General features: G+C 34.1%; 1 protein-coding gene across 2 annotated transcripts in view; it reads right to left on the bottom strand.

Annotated features, from left to right (window-relative positions):
• LOC138333053 (uncharacterized) overlaps positions 1–10,735 on the bottom strand; it is a 31,720-nt gene extending 20,985 nt beyond the window's left edge. The window contains exons 1-2 of one of the 2 annotated variants that reach the window (XM_069281161.1): positions 10,180–10,735; positions 4,072–4,398 (exon numbers count right to left, since the gene is read on the bottom strand). In XM_069281161.1, coding sequence (XP_069137262.1) covers positions 4,072–4,392 — 321 coding nt within the window. In that variant the 5' untranslated portion in view covers positions 4,393–4,398; positions 10,180–10,735. Of the gene's footprint in view, positions 1–4,071; positions 4,694–10,179 lie in introns of those variants that run through there. The other variant, XM_069281162.1, reaches the window with a different exon arrangement.
• Between the last annotated feature and the right edge of the window lie 8,949 nt (positions 10,736–19,684).

The raw sequence follows: 19,684 nt of genomic DNA, 5'->3' as shown, positions 1-19,684 counted from the left end.
AATTTGTTTTTAATACAAGGGGGTCCTTTACAGAACAGTGTATGGTGACAAATCACGTTACAATCCTAGAAGGAACAGAACAGCTGTATGGTGACAATCACTGAAAGACCTAAAAGTGACAGATCGAGTTTTTGTTATTATTTTCCACATCGGGGGACAAAGAGTCCGAATAGAAACGACCAGAACAGCTGTATGGTGACAATCACTAACATGTCCTAGAAGGAAGAACAGTGGTATATTGTGACAATTACTGTCCAGCACAGCTGTAAAATTTTTTACAAGTCCTCGGACAGAACACAAAATCTATATGTATGGTGACAATCATTAAACATGTCCTAGAAGGACAGAAGAGACCAAACGAACTACGTACTTTTCCTAAAGGAACAGAAACAGGTGTATGAAATTAAAAGTCAAAGGTCCTGTAGTGGTGAGGGTGGTCTAAACAGTTGTATGGTGACAATCACTGACAAGTCCTTTTTTATGAGGACAGAACAGATTGTATGATGAAAATCACGTACACAAGTCCTAGAAGGACAGAACAGCTGTATGGTGACAATCACTGAATGTCCTAAAGGGACATGAACAGTTGTATGGTGACAATCACTGATAGAAGGACAGAACAGTTGTATGGTGACAATCACGGACAAGTCCTAGAAGGACAGAACAGTTGTATGATGAAAATCACTGACAAGTCCTAGAAGGACAGAACAGCTGTATGGTGACAATCACTGACAAGTCCTAGAAGGACAGCACAGCTGTATGGTGACAATCACTGACAAGTCCTAGAAGGACAGAACAGCTGTATGATGACAATCACTAACATGTCCTAGAAGGACAAATACAGCTGACATGGTGACAATTACTGACATTGTCCTAGAAGGAAAGAACAGTTGTATGATGATAACCACTGACAAGTCCTAGAAGGAAAGAACAGTTGTATGATGAAAATCACTGACAAGTCCTAGAAGGACACAGCTATATTGTGACAATTACTGACACAAAGGCCTAGAAGGACAGCAACAGCTGTATGGTGACAATCACTGACAAGTCCTAGAAGGAACAGAACAGCTGTATGGTGACAATCATTAACATGTCCTAGAAGGACAGAACAGTTGTATGGTGACAATCACGTACAAGTCCTAGAAGGACAGAACAGTTGTATGGTGACAATCACTGACAAGTCCTAGAAGGACAGAACAGCTGTATGGTGACAATCATTAACATGTCCTAGAAGGACAGAACAGCTGTATGGTGACAATCACTAACATGTCCTAGAAGGACAGAACAGCTGTATGGTGACAATCACTGACATGTCCTAGAAGGAAAGAACAGTTGTATGATGAAAATCACTGACAAGTCCTAGAAGGACAGAACAGCTGTATGGTGACAATCACTGACATGTCCTAGAAGGAAAGAACAGTTGTATGATGAAAATCACTGACAAGTCCTAGAAGGACAGAACAGCTTTATGGTGACAATCACTGACATTTCTAGAAGGACAAGAACAGTTGTATGATGAAAATCACTGACAAGTCCTAGAAGGACAGAACAGCTTTATAGTGACAATCACTGACAAGTCCTAGAAGGAAAGAACAGTTGCATGATGAAAATCACTGACATGTCCTAGAAGGACAGAACAGATATATGGTGACAAACACTGACAAGTCCTAGAAGGACAGATCGAGTGTTTAGTGACCATTACTTACCACAGGAACATGGCACGATGTTTTAACCAACAGTATTTATATATATATTATAGTATCATGGGTATGAGCTCGAGGGTAAAGAAAAACGGGCCAACTTTTTAAAATTTGTTTTTAATAAACAGTCTCTTTACTACAATGATTCTATTTTTAAATATCTAAAGCTTTTCATCTATGTAAAAAAGACCTATTGTTTTGTCCTGTTTATTATTATTTTTCTGTACAAAGAGTATACAAACGATCTACGAAATGGTAAGAGGTATGCTAATGAACATGTAACCGTATTGTAGGGTATATTTGGAAAGTGTGACAGCAGCATTTTTACATCGGTCGAAAATCCAATATGGCCACTATGGCCTCACTTCCGGTTTTAAACTTATGTCTTTATCTCGCCGACGGCTTTTCGAATTTCTTTCTGTTTTAGATATGTTATGTAGAATCAAAAATGGAGCAAATAACAATCCAACACATTTCTGTAAAATGTGAACTTCCGCTTAAAAATAAGGGTCAAAGTACACTTTTCGAAAAAAAAATCATTAAGAATTCTTCTCAAGTTCTAGAATGCCCATAGATCTAATATCAGGTCTGTAGTTCGCTTACATAAATGGCTACCAAGTTTGTCAATATGAATGACCTTGACTTTCGATCAAGGGCACATGGATCAAAAATCCAAAAAATTTCAAATGACTTCTTGTGAAATTCTAGAAGGCCTAGTATTCAGCTTGAAGCATGCTGATATAAATGCCTTCTAAGCTTAAGTTTGTTAATATTATTGACCCTGATCAAAATTCAAGGTCACAGGAGCAAATAACTGAAATCTTTAAATGGCTTCCTGTTTAAGTTCTAGCAGGCCTATATTATTTGTTGATATGATTGACCTTGACCTATATCAAAGGTCACAGATGCCAAAAAAATGACTTCTTGTTCTAGCAGGTCTCGAGACCTAATACTAGGCCTGTAGCATACTGACATAAATAAATACCAAGTTTGTAAATATGAATCACCTTAACCTATAGTCAAGGTCACAGGAGGCCTACAGACCTAACATCAGGTCTGTAGCATGTTCATATCAATGCCTGTTAAGTCTGTTAATATGAACGACCTTGACCTTCCTTCAAGGTCAACACGGGCGAAAAAATCTTCAAATATTTGGCTTCTTGTGAAGTTCTAAAAGGCCTAACGACCTGAATTTAGACCTGTAGTATGTTGAGATAAATGGCTACCACGTTTGTTAATATGATATACCTTGGTAACAGGGGTCAAAAATCATAAAATATTAAAATGACTTCTTGTGAAATTCTGTAAGGCCTAGAAACCTGAAATTGGACCTGTAGCATGTTGAGGTAAATGGCTACCAAGTTCTTGTCCGAAATTACTTGTTGGTTAAAAGCTCGTCAAATTGTTCAACGGCAATTTCTAGTTTGTGTTGTTTTTAGCAAATTATGGTGTTATGGGCGTAGCAGCGCGTAGTTTCCTATTGCTTTAATACCGTAATCTATCGTCACTCAATCACATTTTTTAACTCTCTTTCATCAATTTGTAGTTGGTTTTTATAGTTTAAACTGTATACTATTGGTGCTCTAATAGGCGTTTGCTTCGGATATTTGATTGAATCAATGTAAAGACAAAGATGTCGGGACGTGCTGTAAATATCCTACTTCACTTTCGTTTGCTTTAACAATAAGTCTGTTTAGATAAGATAAAACAAGTATAATGGCTATTGATTTATGTATTTGTCGCATTGTTCTCCAGTACAAACGATAAAACAGTAAGTATCCTCACACGCGTTACCGAGTAGACTTCCTGTTGTAGTCACGTCACACAGGACAATGTCACTAACACAAGTACGATAAATACCTTCACTTTATCAAAACATCGCCATTAATACAAAATACAATATTCTAAACAATTAACCGTACATTCAGGGATTATTTATATTTTTCGATCAAACATAATGAATGCTTTTGATTTGTTTTACCTTCACTTAATGCGTCTACCCTTGAAATACTTCCCTTTATGAACGTTTCACATTACTTAATAAATCAAAGACTTGTTAATTTCATATTACTCATTAATTATTACACAATGTGAATAAATATTACCGAAAAAAGAACACAGCTTAATTACGCACTGCCAATTAAGTGGAGGAGTCTTTATTCCAATGTAGTCAGTAAATGATAATCTTACCAAGACTCCTTCTATTAGCTTTTTTTTTTTTTTTTTTTTTTTTTTTTTTTTTTTTTTTTTTTTTGGGTTTTTTTTTTTACATTCTTATAAGACAAAAGAATATTTATTTAAGAGTGGCTGATGGCCTATGATTTTCTCCGGAAACTTTGGCAATATAAAATTAAAGACTGTAAATAACTACCTTGGGTGGGTTCCAGTCCGTCGGATGGCTGGATATAATCCTGCTGTCCCCGACCCTTTCTAGGTCCTGGCCCTGACTTCCAAGGTGGCAGTAGTAATCCCTAAGATGATATGTTATCGACACACAATGTTTACGAAGTAAACATTCCCTCACACATCCGGTATAGGACGAGGTTTCTAGTGTAAGGAACACTCCGGTCCGTAACTTAAATCCAGCCAAGTATTTCACATCATTTAGATACGTAATGTCATCTTCGGATATACTCACATTCATGACCACAAAAATCGGCAAGCTCAACAACACTATTCCTCGTACAAACATCGTCAACTATGAAAGAAAATATATCAAGCAATGAGGAGTTAAAACTGAATTCTAATATATGTTGCCATGATTATTTTATATTGGCTTGAAGTCCGTTTTCGATTATACGGTTTGACTGGTTGGACCAAGTTGTTCGTTTATGAATTAATTAAAGAGAGACCTGGTGATTTTATATTGATTTCAGCCGAGCCTTAACAGGCCCTATTAGGTCTGTATCAAAAACTGCAGGTCCGTCTGATCTTCCACTTGAAATGATTACTTTAACAACCGGTCGACAAGTCGAACCGGTTGTTCCGAATAAACGAAAACGGTCAGTGTTATCATCTCCTCACAATGACGTCGCCGTTTGTTACGTCTCAGCTGATTGGCTGACACAATGGCGTTAGAGAAAAATATCCCTTGATGAATTAGCAAACGAAATTTTGCTGATGATTTAGCAGATTCACAAGGTGATGATGAATAAGCGAATTTAAATTGCACTAAGGAATTAGCTTACACACTTTCAGAATGAATATGTAAAATCTACTTGGTGAATTAGCATACATAATTTCACTGATGAATAAAGCGAAAACATTGTTTACTGATGGATACAAGCCTCATTGATAAATTAGAATATATATACTAAAAACCTCACTGATAAATTAGCAGATGTACAAACTTTACTGATGAATTAGCAGACGACAAATCTCACCGATAAATTAGGATAAATACCAACCTCACTGATGAATTAACAGGTATACAAACCTCACTGATGAATTAACAGGTATACAAACCTCACAGATGAATTAACAGGTATACAAACCTCACAGATGAATTAACAGGTATACAAACCTCACAGATGAATTAACAGGTATACAAACCTCACAGATGAATTAACAGGTATACAAACCTCACAGATGAATTAACAGGTATACAAACCTCACTGATGAATTAACAGGTATACAAACCTCACTGATGAATTAACAGGTATACAAACCTCACAGATGGAATTAACAGGTATACAAACCTCACTGATGAATTAACAGGTATACAAACCTCACAGATGAATTAACAGGTATACAAACCTCACAGATGAATTAACAGGTATACAAACCTCACAGATGAATTAACAGGTATACAAACCTCACAGATGAATTAACAGGTATACAAACCTCACAGATGAATTAACATATATACAAACCTCACAAATGAATTAACAGGTATACAAACCTCACAGATGAATTAACAGGTATACAAACCTCACAGATGAATTAACAGGTATACAAACCTCACAGATGAATTAACAGGTATACAAACCTCACAGATGAATTAACAGGTATACAAACCTCACAGATGAATTAACAGGTATACAAACCTCACGATGAATAAAGGTATACAAACCTCACAGATGAATAACAGGTATACAAACCTCACAGATGAATTAACAGGTATACAAACCTCACAGATGAATTAACAGGTATACAAACCTCACAGATGAATTAACAGAATACAAACCTCACAATGAATTAACAGGTATACAAACCTCACAGATGAATTAACAGGTATACAAACCTCACAGATGAATTAACAGGTATACAAACCTCACAGATGAATTAACAGGTATACAAACCTCACAAATGAATTAACAGGTATACAAACCTCACAGATGAATTAACAGGTATACAAACCTCACAGATGAATTAACAGGTATACAAACCTCACTGATGAATTAACAGGTATACAAACCTCACAGATGAATTAACAGGTATACAAACCTCACAGATGAATTAACAGGTATACAAACCTCACAATGAATTAACAGGTATACAAACCTCACTGATGAATTAACAGGTATACAAACCTCACAGATGAATTAACAGGTATACAAACCTCACAGATGAATTAACAGGTATACAAACCTCACTGATGAATTAACAGGTATACAAACCTCACATGAATTAACAGTATACAAACTCACATGAATTAACAGGTATACAAACCTCACAGATGAATTAACAGGTATACAAACCTCACAGATGAATTAACAGGTATATACAAACCTCACAGATGAATTAACAGGTATACAAACCTCACTGATGAATTAACAGGTATACAAACCTCACAGATGAATTAACAGGTATACAAACCTCACTGATGAATTAACAGGTATACAAACCTCACAGATGAATTAACAGGTATACAAACCTCACAGATGAATTAACAGGTATACAAACCTCACAGATGAATTAACAGGTATACAAACCTCACAGATGAATTAACAGGTATACAAACCTCACAGATGAATTAACAGGTATACAAACCTCACAGATGAATTAACAGGTATACAAACCTCACAGATGAATTAACAGGTATACAATACAACTCACAGATGAATTAACAGGTATACAAACCTCACAGATGAATTAACAGGTATACAAACCTCACAGATGAATTAACAGGAATTATAGTATACAAACCTCACAGATGAATTAACAGGTATACAAACCTCACAGATGAATTAACAGGTATACAAACCTCACTGATGAATTAACAGGTATACAAACCTCACTGATGAATTAACAGGTATACAAACCTCACAAATGATGAATTAACAGGTATACAAACCTCACAGATGAATTAACAGGTATACAAACCTCACAATGAATTAACAGGTATACAAACCTCACAGATGAATTAACAGGTATACAAACCTCACAGATGAATTAACAGGTATACAAACCTCACAGATGAATTAACAGGTATACAAACCTCACAGATGAATTAACAGGTATACAAACCTCACAGATGAATTAACAGGTATACAAACCTCACAGATGAATTAACAGGTATACAAACCTCACAATGAATTAACAGGTATACAAACCTCACAGATGAATTAACAGGTATACAAACCTCACAGATGAATTAACAGGTATACAAACCTCACAGATGAATTAACAGGTATACAAACCTCACAGATGAATTAACAGGTATACAAACCTCACAGATGAATTAACAGGTATATACAAACCTCACAGATGAATTAACAGGTATACAAACCTCACTGATGAATTAACAGGTATACAAACCTCACAAATGAATTAACAGGTATACAAACCTCACAGATGAATTAACAGGTATACAAACCTCACAGATGAATTAACAGGTATACAAACCTCACAGATGAATTAACAGGTATACAAACCTCACAGATGAATTAACAGGTATACAAACCTCACAGATGAATTAACAGGTATACAAACCTCACAGATGAATTAACAGGTATACAAACCTCACAGATGAATTAACAGGTATACAAACCTCACAGATGAATTAACAGGTATACAAACCTCACAGATGAATTAACAGGTATACAAACCTCACAGATGAATTAACAGGTATACAAACCTCACAGATGAATTAACAGGTATACAAACCTCACAGATGAATTAACAGGTATATACAAACCTCACAGATGAATTAACAGGTATACAAACCTCACAGATGAATTAACAGGTATACAAACCTCACAGATGAATTAACAGGTATACAAACCTCACAGATGAATTAACAGGTATACAAACCTCACTGATGAATTAACAGTATACAAACCTCACAGATGAATTAACAGGTATACAAACCTCACAGATGAATTAACAGGTATACAAACCTCACAGATGAATTAACAGGTATACAAACCTCACAGATGAATTAACAGGTATACAAACCTCACTGATGAATTAACAGGTATACAAACCTCACTGATGAATTAACAGGTATACAAATGAATTAACAGGTATACAAACCTCACAGATGAATTAACAGGTATACAAACCTCACAGATGAATTAACAGGTATACAAACCTCACTGATGAATTAACAGGTATACAAACCTCACTGATGAATTAACAGGTATACAAACCTCACTGATGAATTAACAGGTATACAAACCTCACTGATGAATTAACAGGTATACAAACCTCACAAATGAATTAACAGGTATACAAACCTCACTGATGAATTAACAGGTATACAAACCTCACAGATGAATTAACAGGTATACAAACCTCACTGATGAATTAACAGGTATACAAACCTCACTGATGAATTAACAGGTATACAAACCTCACGATGAATTAACAGTATACAAACCTCACAATGAATTAACAGGTATACAAACCTCACTGATGAATTAACAGGTATACAAACCTCACTGATGAATTAACAGGTATACAAACCTCACAGATGAATTAACAGGTATACAAACCTCACAGATGAATTAACAGGTATACAAACCTCACAGATGATGAATTAACAGGTATACAAACCTCACAGATGAATTAACAGGTATACAAACCTCACTGATGAATTAACAGGTATACAAACCTCACTGATGAATTAACAGGTATACAAACCTCACTGATGAATTAACAGGTATACAAACCTCACTGATGAATTAACAGGTATACAAACCTCACTGATGAATTAACAGGTATACAAACCTCACAGATGAATTAACAGGTATACAAACCTCACTGATGAATTAACAGGTATACAAACCTCACTGATGAATTAAAGTAACAGGTATACAAACCTCACTGATGAATTAACAGGTATACAAACCTCACAGATGAATTAACAGGTATACAAACCTCACTGATGAATTAACAGGTATACAAACCTCACTGATGAATTAACAGGTATACAAACCTCACTGATGAATTAACAGGTATACAAACCTCACTGATGAATTAACAGGTATACAAACCTCACTGATGAATTAACAGGTATACAAACCTCACAGATGAATTAGGATATATACAAACCTCACAGATGAATTAACAGGTATACAAACCTCACTGATGAATTAACAGGTATACAAACCTCACTGATGAATTAACAGGTATACAAACCTCACTGATGAATTAACAGGTATACAAACCTCACTGATGAATTAACAGGTATACAAACCTCACTGATGAATTAACAGGTATACAAACCTCACTGATGAATTAACAGTAACAGGTATACAAACCTCACAGATGAATTAACAGGATATATACAAACCTCACAGATGAATTAACAGGTATACAAACCTCACAGATGAATTAACAGGTATACAAACCTCACAATGAATTAACAGTATACAAACCTCACTGATGAATTAACAGGTATACAAACCTCACTGATGAATTAACAGGTATACAAACCCACGTAATTAAATCAAACCTCACTGATGAATTAACAGGTATACAAACCTCACAGATGAATTAACAGGTATACAAACCTCACTGATGAATTAACAGATATACAAACCTCACTGATGAATTAACAGGTATACAAACCTCACTGATGAATTAACAGGTATACAAACCTCACTGATGAATTAACAGGTATACAAACCTCACTGATGAATTAACAGGTATACAAACCTCACAGATGAATTAACAGGTATACAAACCTCACTGATGAATTAACAGGTATACAAACCTCACTGGGGAATTAGAAGGTATACAAACCTCACTGATGAATTAACAAGTGTACAAACCTCACTGTAACACTAGCGGATATAGATATTACTAAAGTCCGTAATATTCCCCATTGTATTGTATTTTAACATTGGCTTTGAGTCACTAAACACTCAAGGTCAAAAGACATCAGATATAGAAACTTGACTGATGACAAAATATTATAAAACTCACTCAGCATTTTAAACAAATTCAACAGCAAATAACTTTGGGACTTCCCACTAAAACGAACATTTTAGCTCTATAAACGTGCTTTATTTTCCTAAAGACGGTTGCTTACATTTATAGATGTAGTGGAGTTTGTCCAAATACCTCCTTCTATAAGGGATCGTCTCCAACACTGTAAACTGTCATTTAATGTTCAGCAATAAAAGAATCACATCAGATCTTCCGTCGATGGTGGAAGTACTTTTATGTTTTGTATGTTTTAAATCAGAAATGGACCACAATATATATACACCACTGATATTGTGCTATTGTAACCTCAGGAATAAAGTCATCCCAATCCTCATACATAAGAAAGCGCATTTCACTTCTTAATCACAATTGAATCAAATTATGCATCCTCCGAATTCCAGTCACAAGTTTTTAAAATGAGATCTTCGTCGTTTATTTTCATTAGAATATCCTGGTTCAGAATCATTAGGACAATAATTCTGCAGTTCCTACTCGAAAGAAAAATGCACCTATATCTAGTCTTCTCATCTACATAACGGATGTCAATTAACTCACTTTTAGTAAATAATATATAAACGTTGATCTACTGATACACGTCCGAGTTGTTTGTTGGACAAATAATGTATAACCACTATTCCGTTAGGGCTACATGTGCTTAGAACAACTGTCATTCTCCATATGTCTGTATTCTTGTGAAATCATCAATATTAACTGTTTGCGTTTTGATTTTCAGGTCCATTGGTTAAAGCTTAAATGAATATCCGTGTTCATTTAAAGCAATGGGATTGTCAGAATTTAAATACGCATGGTTTTGAAAATCATATCAACAATTCTCCAGGTGCGATTAACCGGAACACATTTGAATAGTGAATTGCTAGGTATTTTTTATTATCTCTCAATCCACCATTATGGTACCGATCCGACAAAATGGATTAATCGATTGAGTGATACGGCTACTATTGTAACGTTGTCGGTTATCGTGCACTGCCGGTATAGGAGACCGCCACTTTGATAAAAACTACTTGATGGTAATTTTTTCGCGAGCTGGCGACATGCGTACGAATGCACCTAATACTATAATAGAAGAGTATATACATGATATAAAATCATTAACAAGGTCGGAACGAAAAGGCGTTTTCTCTTATTCTATTATACACTACTTTTTGTTTCTCATAATTTTGGCTGGATAGAACTTAAGGATGTATTCTTCTGAGGTTTCAGTCCCGTTGAAGTCTCGTTTCAACATAGATCAAAGAAGTTATGAGATTTTCAAATATAATTTATCAGTATATGTAGCAAGTTGCCAGATGCAAATTTTGTCAAAAAATTACACTTCTATTTTTAGTAGATTTTTTATACGGGGATTATAAGAAATGGCCCATTTGGCGGCCATTTTGAAATTGTGTCTTTTTTCGCTTCAAGTAGAGCCACAGTTTTACCATTTTTTCCTGAAATTGTTTTTACTTAAATCATTACTGCGCCATCATTTTAAGCTGTATTTAGCTAATGTTTGCTGCAAATCGTTACTAGGTTCGTAGTAATTAAAATATTTAGCATTAATATGTGAAACGATACACTTTTGTGACTTTATTTTTACATTAAATGATAATTTTGGCACTTTTATTTTTTTCTCTAAAATACTGAAAAATAACAAAAATTCAAATGCGGCAAAAAAGTAAGCACACGGACCCCCAATTTTTCTTCCTGATTTAGAAAGAACAACCGTTTCCCTATTGATATGCAAAATAATAACAAAAGTTTAATACCAGAACTTTTTCTGTAAAGGGTTGAATTTGGCAAAAAAAATGGCTTCAAATGGTGCATTTTGTAGCTCAAAATTAAGGGGTAGGGGTAGCATATGTTGTTATTCTGAGAAAAAATATTAGTCTATTTGATCAAAACTGGTATATTTTTAAAGAAGACTACTAGAAAATGAATTCTACAAACATTCATACATATCAAACACCTCATTAGGAAATTATGGCTTTAATCTCTATCTTATATGGTCAAAACGGCAAAATTCCCATAAAATCCAATATTTTGTCAACTAGGTGTCTTTAAGGGACAAAAGCTCAAAAACGAGCACACGGACATATGTTTTTTCTTCCATTTTCTTTCATGGTATGAACTCCTTTTTCTAAAAATCTATATGAGAAAAAAAGTTTAATACAAGAAAATTTTGACTTCTCAGAGGTGTACATCCTTAAAGAAACTTTACCTTTAACATAAACATCAGAGGGAGAGGGCTTGCTTCAAATAAGTTGGAAAACTTGTGCCCAATCCCATTGTATATAAAAATTCGCAATAAAATAAGTTTAAATCATAAACATCAACAATTCTTATTTTTCCATTCTGGAAACAAAAGGAGAAATGGGTCGAAATAAACCACGTTTGTAACAATAACATGCAGTTAAATAAACAGTAGTAAAATTACAACCGACATCTGCACAGTGAAAATATCAAGGGTTGGTAAACCTCAATAATGTAGGTACGAACTCGCCGATGACAAACTACATACTAATCCAAATTACAAACCCATAAGTCCGCCACGTGATGACAACAAAATATATAAAGATTCTATGAAGTATTTTATTAAGAAACAGGCCAGAATAAATGTTTCTATGGCATGCATGTCAAACACTCAGTTTCGCTATTCATTTTCTAACGATTTTACTATCAAATACAAAAGAATGACTTTTCCTTTCAGTAACACTCTATTTTGCTAACAGCTGAACTCCCATGGGAGCAATGGTGGTAGCTGTCCACCTAGTATCGTAGAGAAACGTTAACTACTGTTAATTAGTGAAAAGTATATCATTCTCTGTAATAAAGCGAGTTTACTACTTTTTCAGTAATTAACAGTACAGTATGACATGCCGGTGAATCCAGAACGTTTCAGTGCCAGAGAACCCAAAATGTTAACTATTCATAAACACGTCTACGTCAGATGGTGCTTTAAACAATGTGTAATCTGAGTTACACTACAGTGAGATACACTATAAACAATGTGTAATCTGAGTTACACTACAGTGAGATACACTATAAACAATGTGTAATCTGAGTTACACTACAGTGAGATACACTATAAACAATGTGTAATCTGAGTTACACTACAGTGAGATACACTATAAACAATGTGTAATCTGAGTAACACTACAGTGAGATACACTATAAACAATGTGTAATCTGAGTTACACTACAGTGAGATACACTATAAACAATGTGTAATCTGAGTTACACTACAGTGAGATACACTATAAACAATGTGTAATCTGAGTAACACTACAGTGAGATACACTATAAACAATGTGTAATCTGAGTTACACTACAGTGAGATACACTATAAACAATGTGTAATCTGAGTTACACTACAGTGAGATACACTATAAACAATGTGTAATCTAGACTACAGTGAGATACACTATAAACAATGTGTAATCTGAGTTACACTACAGTGAATACACTATAAACAATGTGTAATCTGAGTTACACTACAGTGAGATACACTATAAACAATGTGTAATCTGAGTTACACTACAGTGAGATACACTATAAACAATGTGTAATCTGAGTTACACTACAGTGAGATACACTATAAACAATGTGTAATCTGAGTTACACTACAGTGAGATACACTATAAACAATGTGTAATCTGAGTTACACTACAGTGAGATACACTATAAACAATGTGTAATCTGAGTTACACTACAGTGAGATACACTAGATACTATAAACAATGTGTAATCTGAGTTACACTACAGTGGAATACACTATAAACAATGTGTAATCTGAGTTACACTACAGTGAGATACACTATAAACAATGTGTAATCTGAGTTACACTACAGTGAGATACACTATAAACAATGTGTAATCTGAGTTACACTACAGTGAGATACACTATAAACAATGTGTAATCTGAGTTACACTACAGTGGAATACACTATAAACAATGTGTAATCTGAGTTACACTACAGTGAGATACACTATAAACAATGTGTAATCTGAGTTACACTACAGTGAGATACACTATAAACAATGTGTAATATGAGTACACAGTGAAAGTGTAATCTGAGTTAACTACAGTGAGATACACTATAAATGTGTATCTGAGTTACACTACTGATAACTATAAACAATGTGTATCTGAGTTACACTACAGTGAGATACACTATAAACAATGTGTAATCTGAGTTACACTACAGTGAGATACACTATAAACAATGTGTAATCTGAGTTACACTACAGTGAGATACACTATAAAAAATGTGTAATCTGAGTTACACTACAGTGAGATACACTATAAACAATGTGTAATCTGAGTTACACTACAGTGAGATACACTATAAACAATGTGTAATCTGAGTTACACTACAGTGAGATACACTATAAACAATGTGTAATCTGAGTTACACTACAGTGAGATACACTATAAACAATGTGTAATCTGAGTTACACTACAGTGAGATACACTATAAACAATGTGTAATCTGAGTTACACTACAGTGGAATACACTATAAACAATGTGTAATCTGAGTTACACTACAGTGAGATACACTATAAACAATGTGTAATCTGAGTTACACTACAGTGAGATACACTATAAACAATGTGTAATCTGAGTTACACTACAGTGAGATACACTATAAACAATGTGTAATCTGAGTTACACTACAGTGAGATACACTATAAACAATGTGTAATCTGAGTTACACTACAGTGAGATACACTATAAACAATGTGTAATCTGAGTTACACTACAGTGAGATACACTATAAACAATGTGTAATCTGAGTTACACTACAGTGAGATACACTATAAACAATGTGTAATCTGAGTTACACTACAGTGAGATACACTATAAACAATGTGTAATCTGAGTTACACTACAGTGAGATACACTATAAACAATGTGTAATCTGAGTTACACTACAGTGAGATACACTATAAACAATGTGTAATCTGAGTTACACTACAGTGAGATACACTATAAACAATGTGTAATCTGAGTTACACTACAGTGAGATAAACTATAAACAATGTGTTATCTGAGTTACACTACAATGAGATAAACTATAAACAATGTGTTATCTGAGTTACACTACAGTGAGATACACTATAAACAATGTGTAATCTGAGTTACACTACAGTGAGATACACTATAAACAATGTGTAATCTGAGTTACACTACAGTGAGATACACTATAAACAATGTGTAATATGAGTTACACTACAGTGAGATACACTATAAACAATGTGTAATCTGAGTTACACTACAGTGAGATACACTATAAACAATGTGTAATCTGAGTTACACTACAGTGAGATACACTATAAACAATGTGTAATCTGAGTTACACTACAGTGAGATACACTATAAACAATGTGTAATCTGAGTTACACTACAGTGAGATACACTATAAACAATGTGTAATCTGAGTTACACTACAGTGAGATACACTATAAACAATGTGTAATCTGAGTTACACTACAGTGAGATACACTATAAACAATGTGTAATCTGAGTTACACTACAGTGAGATACACTATAAACAATGTGTAATCTGAGTTACACTACAGTGAGATACACTATAAAACAATGTGTAATCTGAGTTACACTACAGTGAGATACACTATAAACAATGTGTAATCTGAGTTACACTACAGTGAGATACACTATAAACAATGTGTAATCTGAGTTACACTACAGTGAGATACACTATAAACAATGTGTAATCTGAGTTACACTACAGTGAGATACACTATAAACAATGTGTAATCTGAGTTACACTACAGTGAGATACACTATAAACAATGTGTAATCTGAGTTACACTACAGTGAGATACACTATAAACAATGTGTAATCTGAGTTACACTACAGTGAGATACACTATAAACAATGTGTAATCTGAGTTACACTACAGTGAATACACTATAAACAATGTGTAATCTGAGTTAACTACAGTGAGATACACTATAAACAATGTGTAATCTGAGTTACACTACAGTGAGATACACTATAAACAATGTGTAATCTGAGTTACACTACAGTGAGATACACTATAAACAATGTGTAATCTGAGTTACACTACAGTGAGATACACTATAAACAATGTGTAATCTGAGTTACACTACAGTGAGATACACTATAAACAATGTGTAATCTGAGTTACACTACAGTGAGATACACTATAAACAATGTGTAATCTGAGTTACACTACAGTGAGATACACTATAAACAATGTGTAATCTGAGTTACACTACAGTGAGATACACTATAAACAATGTGTAATCTGAGTTACACTACAGTGAGATACACTATAAACAATGTGTAATCTGAGTTACACTACAGTGAGATACACTATAAACAATGTGTAATCTGAGTTACACTACAGTGAGATACACTATAAACAATGTGTAATCTGAGTTACACTACAGTGAGATACACTATAAACAATGTGTAATCTGAGTTACACTACAGTGAGATACACTATAAACAATGTGTAATCTGAGTTACACTACAGTGAGATACACTATAAACAATGTGTAATCTGAGTTACACTACAGTGAGATACACTATAAACAATGTGTAATCTGAGTTACACTACAGTGAGATACACTATAAACAATGTGTAATCTGAGTTACACTACAGTGAGATACACTATAAACAATGTGTAATCTGAGTTACACTACAGTGAGATACACTATAAACAATGTGTAATCTGAGTTACACTACAGTGAGATACACTATAAACAATGTGTAATCTGAGTTACACTACAGTGAGATACACTATAAACAATGTGTAATCTGAGTTACACTACAGTGAGATACACTATAAACAATGTGTAATCTGAGTTACACTACAGTGAGATACACTATAAACAATGTGTAATCTGAGTTACACTACAGTGAGATACACTATAAACAATGTGTAATCTGAGTTACACTACAGTGAGATACACTATAAAACAATGTGTAATCTGAGTTACACTACAGTGAGATACACTATAAACAATGTGTAATCTGAGTTACACTACAGTGAGATACACTATAAACAATGTGTAATCTGAGTTACACTACAGTGAGAACTATACTATAAACACAGTGTACACTATAAACAATGAGTTACACTACAGTGAGATACACTATAAACAATGTGTAATCTGAGTTACACTACAGTGAGATACACTATAAACAATGTGTTATCTGAGTTACACTACAGTGAGATACACTATAAACAATGTGTAATCTGAGTTACACTACAGTGAGATACACTATAAAACAATGTGTAATCTGAGTTACACTACAGTGAGATACACTATAAACAATGTGTAATCTGAGTTACACTACAGTGAGATACACTATAAACAATGTGTAATCTGAGTTACACTACAGTGAGATACACTATAAACAATGTGTAATCTGAGTTAACCAGTAATACACTACAGTGAGTATACACTATAAACAAATGTGTAATCTGAGTTACACTACATAGATACACATAGTAGAGTACAACTAGATACACTATAAACAATGTGTAATCTGAGTACACTACAGTGTGATACACTATAAACAATGTGTAATCTGAGTTACACTACAGTGAGATACACTATAAACAATGTGTAATCTGAGTTACACTACAGTGAGATACACTATAAACAATGTGTAATCTGAGTTACACTACAGTGAGATACACTATAAACAATGTGTAATCTGAGTTAACACAGTGAGTTACACTATAAACAATGTGTAATCTGAGTTACACTACAGTATATAAACAATGTGTAATCTGAGTTACACTACAGTGAGAATACACTATAAACAATGTGTAATCTGAGTTACACTACAGTGAGAATACACTATAAACAATGTGTAATCTGAGTTACACTACAGTGAGATACACTATAAACAATGTGTAATCTGAGTTACACTACAGTGAGATACACTATAAACAATGTGTAATCTGAGTTACACTACAGTGAGATACACTATAAACAATGTGTAATCTGAGTTACACTACAGTGAGATACACTATAAACAATGTGTAATCTGAGTTACACTACAGTGAGATACACTATAAAAAATGTGTAATCTGAGTTACACTACAGTGGGATACACTATAAACAATGTGTAATCTGAGTTACACTACAGTGAGATACACTATAAACAATGTGTAATCTGAGTTACACTACAGTGGAATACACTATAAACAATGTGTAATCTGAGTTACACAACAGTGAGATACACTATAAACAATGTGTAATCTGAGTTACACTACAGTGAGATACACTATAAACAATGTGTAATCTGAGTTACACTACAGTGAGATACACTATAAACAATGTGTAATCTGAGTTACACTACAGTGAGATACACTATAAACAATGTGTAATCTGAGTTACACTACAGTGAGATACACTATAAACAATGTGTAATCTGAGTTACACTACAGTGAGATACACTATAAACAATGTGTGATCTGAGTTACACTACAGTGAGATACAATATAAACAATGTGTAATATGAGTTACACTACAGTGAGATACACTATAAACAATGTGTAATCTGAGTTACACTACAGTGAGATACACTATAAACAATGTGTAATATGAGTTACACTACAATGAGATACACTATAAACAATGTGTAATCTGAGTACCACTTCAATGATATACACTAAAACAATGTTTAATCTGAGTTATACTACAGTGAGATACACTATAAACAATGTGTAATCTGAGTTACACTACAGTGAGATACACTATAAACAATGTGTAATCTGAGTTACACTACAGTGAGATACACTATAAACAAAGTGTAATCTGAGTTACACTTTAATGATATTCACTATAAACACCGTGTAATTTGAGTTACACTACAGTGAGATACACTATAAACAATGTGTAATCTGAGTTTCATTACAGTGAGATATACTATAAACACCGTGTAATTTGAGTGACACTACACTATAAAAAAGAGGCCCAGAGGGCATGTATCGCTCACCTGTTTTTTTAAATAATTATCACAAAGACTCTTACAATTAGAAAAATTAGCAAAATTTACAAAAAAAGTTTAATTTTGAATTACAACCATTCAATGATGCTATTGATACCATACAAATATGCTATCCAATACATAGGTTCAGAGAGGAAGTAATTTATATGAAAATAGTAGCTTAATTGACCTTTTTGGCCCCGCATTTATTGCCGTCTAAGGCCCCGGGGGTCAGCCCTATCATTTGTACAATTTCAAATCCCAACCCTATAAGGATGCTGCTATTGCATTATGAGTGCTCTTCCATGCTTAGTTGCTTAGACCCTTCAGGTCCCCGGGATGTCAGCCTCATCATTTGCACAATTTGAATCCCCACCCTATAAGGATGTTACCATTGCATTATGAGCGCAATTCCATGTTTAGTTGCAGAGAAGAAGTCTTTGTTTGTTTGATTAATTAACATCCTATTAACAGCTATGGTCATGTAAGGACGGCCTCCCATGTATGATGTGAGTTGCGTGCATGTTGTGCGAGGTGCGTGTTTTGGGAGACTGCGGTATATTCATGTTGTGTCTTCTTGTATAATGGACCTGTTGCCCTTTTTATAGTG

This window comes from Argopecten irradians, chromosome 10 (assembly GCF_041381155.1).
Source record: "Argopecten irradians isolate NY chromosome 10, Ai_NY, whole genome shotgun sequence".
NCBI classification, from domain to species: domain Eukaryota; kingdom Metazoa; phylum Mollusca; class Bivalvia; order Pectinida; family Pectinidae; genus Argopecten; species Argopecten irradians.
The sequence above is the reverse complement of the archived record's forward strand: the minus strand, read 5'-3'. Positions and strand labels throughout refer to the sequence as shown.